The 13,145-nt window shown below is 40.0% G+C and overlaps 1 protein-coding gene across 2 annotated transcripts in view; it reads right to left on the bottom strand.

The window, feature by feature from the left end:
* Slob (Slowpoke binding protein) overlaps positions 1-13,145 on the bottom strand; it is a 320,372-nt gene that overhangs the window by 258,864 nt on the left and 48,363 nt on the right. For both annotated transcript variants that reach the window (XM_071586564.1, XM_071586565.1), the window contains exon 2: positions 3,811-3,951. In XM_071586564.1, coding sequence (XP_071442665.1) covers positions 3,811-3,885 — 75 coding nt within the window. In that variant the 5' untranslated portion in view covers positions 3,886-3,951. The remainder of the gene's footprint in view (positions 1-3,810; positions 3,952-13,145) is intronic.

Genomic DNA, 13,145 nt, shown 5'->3' with positions numbered 1-13,145 from the left:
ACAAAACGGGCTGCCCGGCGTTGAACCTTCTCAATTTCCCGAATGAGACCTTTTTCACTCGGATCCCACACGCTGCATGCGTATTCTAAATGAGGCCTTACAAGAGCGTGGTAACAACGTTCCTTGACCTTCGAGTCACTTTTGCCGACAATGCGTCTATAGGTTGACAACTCTTCGAATATCAATCTGCTCGTATTATTTCGAATAAAAATCAGAAAATCAGTTATCTATATCAGCCGAGTAGGCGTAGTTTATTCTAAATTAATAGTGTATTAAAACTAAATTTTAACTTCAGTGTAATCAGCCGACTAAATTTTCATCCAATCGCCGGCCGAGAATACCATTATCCTGCACGCGAAACGCAGAGTACGAGAGCCACGATCATGTAAAACCCGATCGAAACCCTCAATCGAGACTTGAGAATGCTGCCATTGGTGCCTCATTCCCAGCGCAAACGCTACGAAACCACACCCGTGGCAGAATGAACGATTGGTGACTAAATCAGGTAGTGTTAATGAAGTTTATCGTGAGCAAGCTATTACCTTCAACTATAAAATTTGAGTCTTCAAATTTTATAGTTTATAGTTGAAACTCTTGCATTGTTAAGTTTTCAGTAGGAATCACGTACGAGTATTGGATTTTAAGTCATTGCTAATGATTGCCGAGTTTATTATTCAAACTAATCTTTGGGTTGCTTTCTGTGGTTATACCTGGGGAACATATTTTATTCTAATCATTTGAATCGTTTAATTTAGGAGAAAAACCTCGGAGAAATTTTTAAGTTCTATTGCTTTATAGTTTTTGTTTTTAATAATTCGTAGACTAACTAAATCTAATAATTCTTTGACACTCGATAACAACTGATGGAGCATACGTAGTATCGGCTGGATTTGGACTTACCTTTAGATAAAATTATAATGAACCATTATAATCCGAAGTTATCAAATATAAACATGAAATCGGGTTTAATGAGTGCAGCTCAAAACATGGGGAGAAAAATCTAAATAGGCAATAGTCGATAATTGACTCAAGAATTGAGGCCACAAATTTGGGTCTCCCTCTAACTAAAAAAGCTTTTACAATAAGGAGGCTGTTACTTCTTTCAAGTTAGATACAGCTACGAGCAAAGAAGCAGCACACGGCAAGCTTCACGTGAGGTGTGGAAAACGGAACCAAGAAGACCTCAGAATAATACCAGCATTGAAAGCTTGGTGCTTAAAGAAGGTAGAGAAAAAACAGGCGAATAAAATGAGAAAATTAGCGAAGAGAAAAATGGCACCACAAAAATTAGAACTGGGGATTTACTTCGACAAATCCGCAGACATAATGGATTTGTAATGAAGATGGTGGAAGAGAAAACAGAAGAAAAGATACTAAGGGGAAGAATGAGTAACACATTGTCGGCCGATAGAAAAAAGAATGGAAGAGAGAAAAAATCAGAAGAACATTACTTTTGATCAGTCAAGTATGGAGGAATGCAGTCAAAACATGTTAAGATTGAAGAAATTATGACGATATTTTGCATCTCGCAATGGTTTCAAAAGCGTCCACATACATTTGATAAAACATCAATCGTGAAGGCCTCTTTCCAAGTAGTTTTATAGATTGGCGAGAGACGCGACCAATTCGGAAATGAGACATAGAACGTGGCCAACCCTGATGAGCAAAGCGCCTGGTGCACAAAGCGTGCGATTGAGTGAATAAATGTGGAGGGAAAGCGTTGAAGGAGCTCGCTCGCTCACCCGAGCGAGAGGGTTCGCTTCCCGGCAGCCCAGCGCGGATGACTCGCCCACCGCCTCACGCCACGCCGCCTTTGGCCCGCGTGCTTGCATTTCTCCCCTTTCGCTTGCTTTGCAGACACATTTGAAGCCATCTTCACGGTTGAAGTTCTGCGACCGTTTTTGCTTTTCTCCCGTATGGCTTCCTCAATTACGCGCGCGCGGCGTGTGCGCCCGAGGGGGCCTCAGGGCACCCCATAGGTCTTCCCCATCGGTCCATCCCCCCCCATCCACTCCCTCTCCTCCCTGTTCCCACTCTCGCGCTCTCTGCGGATGCGCGACTCGCCGTCCAGCTGATCGACGTCGCCGCCCTCGGCATGACAAGCGACGCGCTGACCCGTTTGATGGCGGGCACTCGATCCACGGGAGTCAACCTACATTCACTATCGGTTCGATTTCGTCGCGGGGCTCCGCTCTTCTCTTCCACAGGAATGTCCTCTTTCTTCTGATCTGCACCCTTGTGAATTAGTATTACGCTCGAAGAAGTCATTCTGCTATTTTTCTCAGATGATTTTTAAAAAATACATCTCCTAATAAATGAAAAATGTAATTTTGATACACATGACTGTCTCGGGTTATCACTTGAGGTAGAATATAACGAAGTACGGAATTCATGCACGCAAGCTGAAAAAAAATCCCTGCAATATCTTTCTCAATATAGATATCATTGATGGCAGAGGTGAGGACGCCATTCGGATAAACAGTTTGCGAGCAACATACGACAATTCTTTGGGTGAGCAGGCTCTGAATATATGTTTTTAACAAATAAAATTTATATTTCTAGAGCAAGAGGGGCATCAAAAATAATTTCATACGGTTTTCAAAAAAAAGAAGTTTTCTCCAAATAAAATGTATGATACAGATAAAAAAGGTGAAAAACATTGTTTTACAAATTTACAAATTTTACTTCAAATTTTTAGGTCCATATAAAATCAAAAGTTCCGGTAGGTAAATCAAGATAAATTATATTCATTCAACAATTTTCTGCTTCCAGAGTACTTGCAATTAATACTCTTTTCGTCATTCGTTATTTATTTATTCAGTATTAGTCCGAAAACAGCACATTTTGGCCTTTACATCGAACTATTAACAACGATAACAATGGTCACATTTACAAACACCCAAGCCCTAGATGGAGGGAAACTCACCCAGGCGGGAATCGAACCCGCGACCCTTGGAATGGCAGACGAGGACGTTACACCGCCGCCACCGGGGTCGGTATGGTTTTGGATGTAGGTAAAATTTACTTTCATAGCCACTTACCGCGAATGACGCCAAAACATCAGTTTGTGTCGTTTTTCCTCCTCTTCTCGACAAAGGCAAATATAACAAGAGTGCCCTTGCGATCAAATTCAGTATATCAATTCGCAAAGCTAATGAGAAATACAATCTGCCCTTTTCATGGTCTCTGTGCCAAACATACGAGATTAGACAATGAAAGTAAGAAAGAACAAATGTAAGAATTTCAATGATCTAAAACCGTTTTTGATGCTGCTTAACTTTCGTAACCTAATAATTCTATTTTTTGGAATAGAAATAATTCTTTTCTCCAAATTCGGTTGGTAAAGGATGTTGAGTAGGATTGAGAGACGTTATAGCCTCTGATCAACATCCAAACATGCAAAACAGAGAGAAGGAAGAAAGGGTGTTTGTTTCTCGCTTACAATATACGTCCCATATTACAAATATATTTTTTCAGAATCCAAATAATCATAGCAAACATAGTGGTAGATGGAAATAGGTGCTTATTCATTGTTGTAAAAGCACGATTTAAAAGAGTGTAGGTATTTCAGTCGCACAGTCCATTAATTTCAGTCTGAATCAATCCAAATTTAGTTTCTTAATAAAATACTCTTCTACATCTTACGTACCTTTTCCGCCTTTCAAACCAGCAATACTATTTGGAAATGTAATTTGAGCTGTTTGTAATAAAGTTTTTTAGGTTTGACTAAGACTGCCATCATATATTCGAAAACCATATAATCTGTTCTTACTTAAAAAACGGAGAGGAAATTCCAGTACCACAACTCACCCAGTAATACTGAGCGGTGGAGCCGCGGGCAAGGGGGTGGCCCAAGGGCCCATGGTCCGCGAGGCCCGCCTTCATGGCTCCGGACGGCCACTCACGTGGCCAAGGGCACCGCGCGCACGAATCGAGTCCTGGATCCGGGATCTGAAATGATGATCACATTATTTTTATTCAAGTCGTTTAATAATGCACCCTAAATACGCGCGCTGCGGTCGGTGACAGACTTCATACTTCCAGTCAAGCGGAACAATGTAATCAAAATATTGTCGGCTGTTTCATTTCGACATCCCGGAAATAACCGGCCATATGAATCCATATGAATCTTTTGTTATTACGAAAAATTAAAATTAAAATAACATTGAAATACAGGAATTTATTAACCAGAATATAATGTCAAAAACTCAAAAGTTGATTAACCCCAAATAGGTATGTCTACCGCTTAACGAATACCATTGCTGAATTCTATGGTCTCGGGCTCAACTTTGTGGAGGTTCATGTTCGTTTAAATGAATATACTTTGTAACTTCCACACAATTTTTATTCGTACTACCGGTTACCGGACGCCGTGGCGTTGAAACCGGTAGTACGAATAAAAATTGTGTGGAAGTTACAAAGTATATTCATTTAAACGAATACCATTGCTCTCAATTTATGAAACATCCAGAAAGAGTGACGTCGAACGACTTTATAAAATAAACCCAATATCACCGAGTTTCTACCGAGTTTTTTTACATCTTTTTACATTACTTAGTTTTAATTATCCTATGATTATGACTGAGCCAGCTGGAAGTTCTAACCATTACCACACGAGAAGTTGAAGTAAAGAAACCACCGACAGAAAAAAACTAGCAGTTTAACAGGCACTTATTGACAACTTTTTGCGCGCATCCCGAATCAAATTAATCAATACCTTTGACTACAATATCTAATAACTAATCCCACAATATATTACAAAGATTTAAAACGTCTTCTCAGAATCTAAAAAGACCGATCTAGAATACGGCCTGTATAAATTATTAAATTGGGTTCAACGTTGACTTCCGAACAGTTTAACACGACTCTCAAATGTGATTTCTTGTGGTGCGTCAAAAGTAATTTACAGGAAATGTATAATGGGTAACAAAAATATTACAGAATGGTTCATTTACCACATATATCTATTTAATCAAAATATGGGGCATAGATGAGGAAATTCCATAAGGTTTATCCCAGATTAATATAAGGGGAAAGAAGAGGACGTTCATCGCTTTTTTCGGCGTATTTGTGTATTTTAAAAGAATGCTTCAAGGTTGTAATAAAGTCAAATTAAAAATTCAAAGATTAGAATCGGATCACTGCTGATTATCGACCAAAAAGCGTGACTCTAGCTGGCATTAATTATTCCAGGGACAATATTGGGCGCCATATAAAAGTGAGGGAAAGTCTTCGCTCAGGGTCAAAAAAAGGGAAAAAATAAAACTCTTTGTGAAATACGGGATTAATGCTATCGGTGGAATAGATAGAACATAGAGCAACAGCAGAATATTCAAGTGAGGTAGAGATCACGTATCAAAGGCCCTATCGGACACCATTGCTGACCATGAGCTTCTGGTCTACAGTAGGGTTATTGCTGAGTGCCGCATCCATATTAAGGGGACGAAGGCAATGATTCTAGTATGCTTTGAGAGGTACATAATTTATTTAGGCATTAAATAATGATTAATCAGGTGTTACCTGTCCGTAATGTCAGGAAGGTACGGTGAAGAATTTTATAAGAGAGAAAAATAATCGTGAGAAATATCTTTTTCATAAACACAACCGCACACAATGTTGGTTTTACGAAACACAGTGCACAATTAATACAAATTCATTTAATTATTACTACCACTGAGTCGTGTAGTAGTTAAATATTTTGCAAAGGTCACTACGCATTTTTTGCTTAAACAACTACTTTTAAGATTGAATAATAACAGTGAATGCCATCTATCAGAGCATTTTTTTAGAACTTAGTGGTATTGCCACTCGTCTGGGTGGATTAATGAGGGAATAGGAAGACCTAATAACTTTCGAGACGTGGAAGAAACCTCTCCTGAAGGTTAAATACCGGGAAATAAAATCATCCGACATTCACGATGGGACATTTTGAAAAGATAGAAAAAGTTCAAAAAAAGGCAGCAAGATACAAATGGTACAAAAAAGTACAAAATAACAAAGTGCTACGGAAATGTTAAATATACTGAAATGTTTGAAAAATAGAAGAAAAAGGAGTAGGTTAGGCACGATGTATGGAATTGTTAAAAATGACTAAGCGTTGGAAGATTTACGGAAAAAGACAGAAAAAACAAACTTTAAGGAAAAAACAACCACAGTTTTAAAATAAATACAAGTCTGCAAAAAACAAATAAGAAAAAGTACTCTTTTTTTAAAAGAACTATTGTTGGGTGGAACCAGCTCCCTGGAGGTTTGTTTGAGCCCTTTCCATCCAATTTTAGGAGTTTTAAAAATAAGTGTTAAGCAGCCACTGAGTGATAAAATTTATTGATCAGTGATGTTACTTAATATATAAAAACCATATCCATAGTAATCAACCCGAAGGTCGGTTTAGCAGGTGAAGGTAGAGATCACCCAAAACTGAGCCCTATACGGCGTGTGAAATTCACATATCAGGGTAGGGGGGCCAGTTACTTTCCCTGTGCCGGTTATGGTTTCCCAGGAGGACCTGATACCCGAAAAATCACAAAGCTTGGGCGGATCTGCAGGTGCCCAGAGTGCCTTGCCCGGGAATCGAACCCGGGACCCTCTGGTCAGCAGTCCAACGCTTTACCCACTGGACTACCGCGACACGTTACTTAATATAGAGAGAATATTATTCTATAAGTGGTTTGGACGGCGTGAAAAGTTTTATTGCAAAAGTGAATGATTTGTTACCGGTGCGTGATTGTGAACGGCGATAGACGGTGCGTTGTACTTATGGTGTGAACCTAGCCCATGTGTGACGGTAAAGGTGTCGCTGGTAATCTGAAAGTGTCATTGTATATAGGAGCATTTTGTCTCATATATGTCTCGTATATGCTGGCGTTAACTCAATACTAGATCTAGAAAGGCAGATAAAAAGCTTTCCATCCCACAACAATGAGCACAGATTAATAATCGGTGGCGATTTTAATGTTCCCACAGTAGATTGGGATTCGTACAGTTTTCTAAATGGAGGTAAAGACAAGGATTTATGCGAGTCCCTCATTTTGACGTTCACCTCAAATTCCCTACATCAATTAGTCACTTCACCAACAAGGGGAAAGAACATTCTTGATCTATTAGCCACTAATATACCCGAAAGAGTCTTAAATGTAGGAGTTATTGATGGAATCAGTGATCAAATGGCTGTAAACGCTAAATTTTCCCTAAGCGAAGAGAAAGTTAACAAACCTAAGAGAAAAATTTATTTATTCAATAAAGCTGACTATGATGGCCTAAAACGTGAGTTAAACTGTTCCTTTCTTAGATTTGTAGAATTAAGCAAAACTAGGAGTGTCGAGGATACCTGGAATAATTTTCTTGCGATAACACGTTCAGCAATACAGAGATTCATACCTAGTAAATATATAAGAGAGAATAAGGAACCCCGTTGGTACAACTCTGAAGTTCGGAAATCACTAAGACGGCAAAGGGCGTTCCATGCCAGAATGAAAAACGCGGTTAAAGATTCCTCCCCTGATAAAATCAACGAAACCTTACAGAATTACAAAGCATCTAGGTCCATTGCCAAGAAGGCCTTCCGGAAGGCGCTAGCGGTATTCAAAAGGAAAAAATTAGGTGAACAGATAACCCAAAGATGTTTTGGTCCTAAGTCAGGGATGTGCAGGGAAAAAAGTCCACCGTAAACTCATTGAACAGCGAAAAAGGGGATAAAGTAACAAGTAGTTTAGATAAAGCCAACATATTAAACTCATTCTTCCACAGTGTTTTCAACAAATGCTCCCAGAATATACCAGAGAACCTTCCGAAAACATTTCTACAGCCAATGCATGCAATCGACTTTTCCACCCGCGGAATAGAGTTACTCCTTATAAATATCGACCCCAACAAATCTCCGGGACCTGATGAGATACCGGCTCGCGTGTATAAAGAACTGTCGTCTGAAATCGCTCCTTATCTTAATATAATATTTAAGAAATCATTAGCAGAAGAAAGCGTGCCAAGCGGCTGGAAGATAGCTGAATGCACGGGAGTGTTGTATGCGGGATTAGACAATTTTTAAAAAATCGTGTTCAAAAAGTCGTCCTGGACGGTGTATCAACCGATACTGTTAAGGTCACGTCGGGTGTACCACAGGGAAGTGTCATAGGCCCCCTCTTGTTTCTTATTTACATAAATGACCTCAGCGCCGTGGTTAATAGCAGGCTCCGTCTTTTTGCTGACGATGCGCTGATTTATGGGGACATTCGAAGTCGCGATGACAGAGTCACGTTGGCTAACGACCTAAATTCAATCCAGATTTGGTGCGATACATGGCAATTGGAATTAAATTTGAAAAAATGCGTAGTAATACATTTTTGGGAAAAGAGTAACACCCCACCATTTAGTTACAAAGTGAAGCAAACAGAAATCGTGAGGGTAGATTCCTTTAAATACTTGGGTGTAACAATTACTCACGATCTGTCCTGGGGAAAGCACATACGGGAAATATGCGGTCGCGCTAATAAAAAATTGGGATTTGTAAAAAGAGTGCTGGGTAAATGTGACGAAAAAGTGAAGGAACGATGTTTTATTGCCCTAGTCAGGCCCCACCTAGAGTATGCTGCCAGTATATGGGATCCGCAAGAGATAAATTTAATTTCGGAATTGGAACGAGTTCAGCGGAGGGGGGCTAGATTTGTCAAAAATTGCTATGACCAACGCAGTAGCGTAACTACTTTGCTAGAAAATTTAGGCTGGGATTGCCTTACACAGCGGCGTTTACAATATAGATTAAACTTTTTAAAAACATTTAAAGATGGGTCCTTTTCCGATGACATCAAGAACATAATACGAACCCCAACGTATTACGGGCGGAGGGATCACGAATGTAAGATTAGAGAGATTGACTGCAGGACAGACAGATTTAAATGGTCATTTTTTCCGAGAACAATAAGAGACCAGAATTCTTTTAATCGAAATCGCCCGGGATCCGGCTCGACATAATAAGTATTAACCTACAAGGTAGCGACTGCGCAGGGTTATACGCTTATATTTATATTATTTATATATATTTTTTTTGCAGGTTCCCCTTACCTATCCCCATCCATTTGAAAAACCCTAACCCCCTCATCCCTTACCCTTTCCTCCTGGTGCTGCACCCCCTGCCACAAACCTTTTTGGTGGCTTGCAGGGTATTGATGTAGATGTAGAAAACAAGAAGAGAAATTTTGAACTCGATTTCTGCCTCAAATTTGTATGGAATTATCACTAAACAAATCGAACTATTGAAGGGCAAAGAAGGAGATGATCCACCAATCGGAAAGGTTAAGCGAAAGATAATTTATCTTTAATGAAACGCAATACTGGAATCCAAAAGAGCAGAATCAGATTAGATGAATAGGGAATCAATCATTTAAAATTAATAAGAAACGATCGCAATTTTAATTGTGAGAAGAGATGAAGTCTACAGAAGAAAGAAGAATCGATGAGAGTTAACTCATGGACGGTAGACACGAGGACAGATTGGCAAAGGTGGAAATGGGCATAAAAGTAATGAGTGTATGAAATGAATCAGCGAGCACTTTAGCCGTTGTTACGGCAGTGGTAAAAGGCGATTTATTATGACGAATGGAATGGACAGATGGATTAAATGGAGGATGAAATTACATATGATTCATAAAAGCCTTAGAGTTCGCTATCAGCTTACTGACGAACATATCCGAGGGGTTAGGTCGGACAAAATACAGAAAATCAAAAGTCAAGGAATGTGTGAGAGTTGGGTTAACAATATTATCACTGGTATTTAAAAATTCTTGGGCAAAATAGGAAAGGCAAATATTGGAAAAACCGTGGAAATTGCCGTTGAAAACTGCGAAACACTTAAGAAACAGATGCGAATGTGTGAATGCGAAGTAAGAATTGCAAAACGGACAAGGGGACCACCTCAATTAATTAATGCTACACATAGCTGCGGTTGTGTCCGCTTTTTTGAAATAGCAAAATTATTGTGTTTAATTTTAAGTAACTCCGGATGAATACACTTTGGACGTAGAGATGCCGTCTAGATTTCCGGCGAAGAAATGTTCAGCCAAATGGATCAACGTGGGAGTAATATGAAAACTTGGAAGTGATCAGCAACCGTCGTCTGTGAATAAGCTACGTAGTAAATACACAGGATATCAGAAAACCTATTGATAGAGTACGGCAATTCTTCATGCAGGGAGGAAGTCCATTACCGTCACTGAATGGATATGCATGCAACTTTTTTCACGCAGAGTTGATCAAACAATTACAGCAGGGTGCATTGGAAAAGTGTATTCATCTGTTTCTAGCTAACAGTAGAAGGTTACTATAAAATTTATTTAAGATATTCAATAGCTCAAAGTACATATAATATATTTTTCTGTCGTCTGAGAAGAATTTATTCAATCAATCAATCAATTCAAATGAATTGAATTACAAATTGAAAATGTCACCAAGGGGATCGAGATGGTCCGGTGACTATCGTACTGGCTTCCCACCCAGAGGGCCCGGGTTCAAATTCTGGTGGTGTTGAATATTTTTCAGAGGTATCTCGATCCCTACTTGAGGTGCTTTGTGGAGGGCACTTTGAGTGAGTAAGCCGTCCGTCGGATGGGACGTTAAGCTGCGGACCCCTTGGCGCCTTTCGACAAGAGTAGGCTAATGCCGACGCCGGGTTTCTCTCCAACCTTCATCCTTTTCTGTAATTCCCCTATGGCGCAAATGACCTCAGCAGTCGGTCGCCTCCCCTAAATACTACAACAAGATGTCACCAAAATGCTCGCGGAACTGTTAGAAGTCATTCAACTGGCAGACATATGTGGGTAAATCAAGTGAAATCCTTGGATATGCACAACATTTCAAAATGGTGTCCCAATGTCCGGTTAGTTGATAGTAGTGATAGCCACGGTTTGATGAGTGCCCACAGTTAGCAGCATGATGCCAAAAGGCAACAATATAGTGCATCGATAATGTAAACATGGCTGCCGCATTTGCAACATGCACCACAGGGAAACAGTTCGTTTGTTGAGTAGCGAAGAGAATAAACATTGAAATTTATCAACGGATGAAAGTTGGCAATTTATCTCTGTTTCTCCAACAAGTTGACATGTGGACTCTGCAGTTCCTAAACATCATTACTTCTCTAAGAGGAGTCTCCCCTTGACCAGATATAGGCACACCAAATATTGACACCACTCGCCTTAGTGGCAGCTTAAGCCATTGCCCTTCTGGAGGCACTGTGAACTTTCAAAGAGCTTGAATATTCTATTGCTCACCATGGAGAGTCCACAGGAATTTTATTTAACTGAGAATCTTTTGTATTTACGAAATTACGGGATTAAAAATACAGAGGTTTCAACGTTTTCATTTGGATCTCTCTAGTAATCGACAGCCTTGTGCCCCGGCCGCCCGTCCCACCATTCCGTTAATAGTATGCCGAAACGGCTTGAAGCTCCGTATTGACGCTGGCTGCCGATCCAAGGCCTGCAAGCGTAGTGCTGTGACAATTACAAAGACGAGAGCCCTTCTTCCCTCGGACGCCCTCCGCATTCATCCCTCGAGTGCTGACCGAGAGGGCAGCCCGGCTCACAAGGGCCCTGGGGCGTGATGAGGGGGCGCGGGTGAGGGCGGAGGGCCGCGCAGGGAATCGAAGGAGGCAGGACGGGGGCGGATTCCAGTCTCCCTCCCCACGTCCACCCGCCCTCATCCCATGCCAGAGGGATGCCTTTGACGCCCGAAAAGAAAAATGCTGCAGCCAAGAGGGGATTCGCTTGGATGAGTTTTTCAGCATGCCACACGAACACTGGGCCATGAATTCTCAACGTCATCTTTAGTCGCGAATTTTTAAACTTAGCTTAAAGTTTAATGCTGCTCTTGCGAGCGAATATATAAATCGCATGACTTGTCTGCTTCCGTGATACATCAACGGGGTCATTCATTGGAGAGAGCGCTTGGCTACAGACCGGAGAGTCTGAGTTTGATTCCGGATGACGCATCTGGAGACCCCTGAGATTCATCCAATCTGAGTTGTTTTTCAGGGATGCAGATAAACCTAGTAAACTTAGGGCTGCTCAGGGAAAATAACTACTCCTCCTACCCATGAGTGTGGATTTCACGCGTCGTTTGGGAATAATATTAAGTCAGTTCTAACATCACCGGTATACGGGCTGACTATTTATGTTTGGTAGCGCATGCATGGACATTCTACTCATTAACATCCTCATTGGAAGAAGCTACAAAGTCACTACAATAATGAGGAAATAATTTTAAAGACCTCCTTTATAAGATAATACATTCGAGACTAATAATAAAGTGGTAATAATATCAACTAAAAATATATTTTAGAGAGCTAAAGTCAAATTTATCGATAGCCAAATTCCCTACGATGTTCTAATATATATACTTTTAAATATTTTTACTTTGAATACTTCATGATTTAGATTTTTGCCAAGGGGATTTTTTCGTTGCAAACATAAGTTGCATCTTCATGATATATTAGTTAGGATCTGGCATTCTGCAGGAATTTTTTCAAAGAAACTGTATTGGATAACAACAGATTAGAGAATTCTCCGAAATATCTAGGGTCTACGTCTTAAATTTAGGCGTGTACGGCTATTAATGATTAGGACCTTCTTCCTCACTCGTTGAAAATAAAATTCAATAATTTATTAAGGACCTCATGCAAAGCACCTTAACTGTACACATGCATCATCATTAATTCAACATACAACATATTATCCTTTCTCTCCATCCCGACAGTTTGATTGCTGCTACAAACCACTTATGGATATTACACAATTAATGTAGACGATTCGTACGAATTCTAAGGCTACAGAGGAAATTTAGGGGAGGAAATGAGCAGAGGAACGTTTATAATGTTAGTTCCTCCTGGGAATTTCTGCAACGAAAACAAATGTCCCTTTCGTAATAGTAATAAATTTTTTCGAGATTTGGTTATTCACCAAGAGGACTGTAAAAATATTCAATTTAGCTAATATTTCCAAATAAAGCAATCCAAAAAATCATCCTTCATCGGACGAAAATCAATGTTATATCCAATTTTATGGGAAAAAATTTGGAATGTTTCGCGTCGAATTTATTACTATCGACGGCCAGCCTTGAGAAATTTGGCACGATACCGTGGCATTTTGTATTATAGA

This window comes from Hetaerina americana, unplaced genomic scaffold (assembly GCF_022747635.1).
Source record: "Hetaerina americana unplaced genomic scaffold, ioHetAmer1.1.p SCAF_23, whole genome shotgun sequence".
NCBI lineage: Eukaryota > Metazoa > Arthropoda > Insecta > Odonata > Calopterygidae > Hetaerina > Hetaerina americana.
Note: the sequence above shows the minus strand (reverse complement) of the source record. Positions and strands in the feature narration are given on the sequence as shown.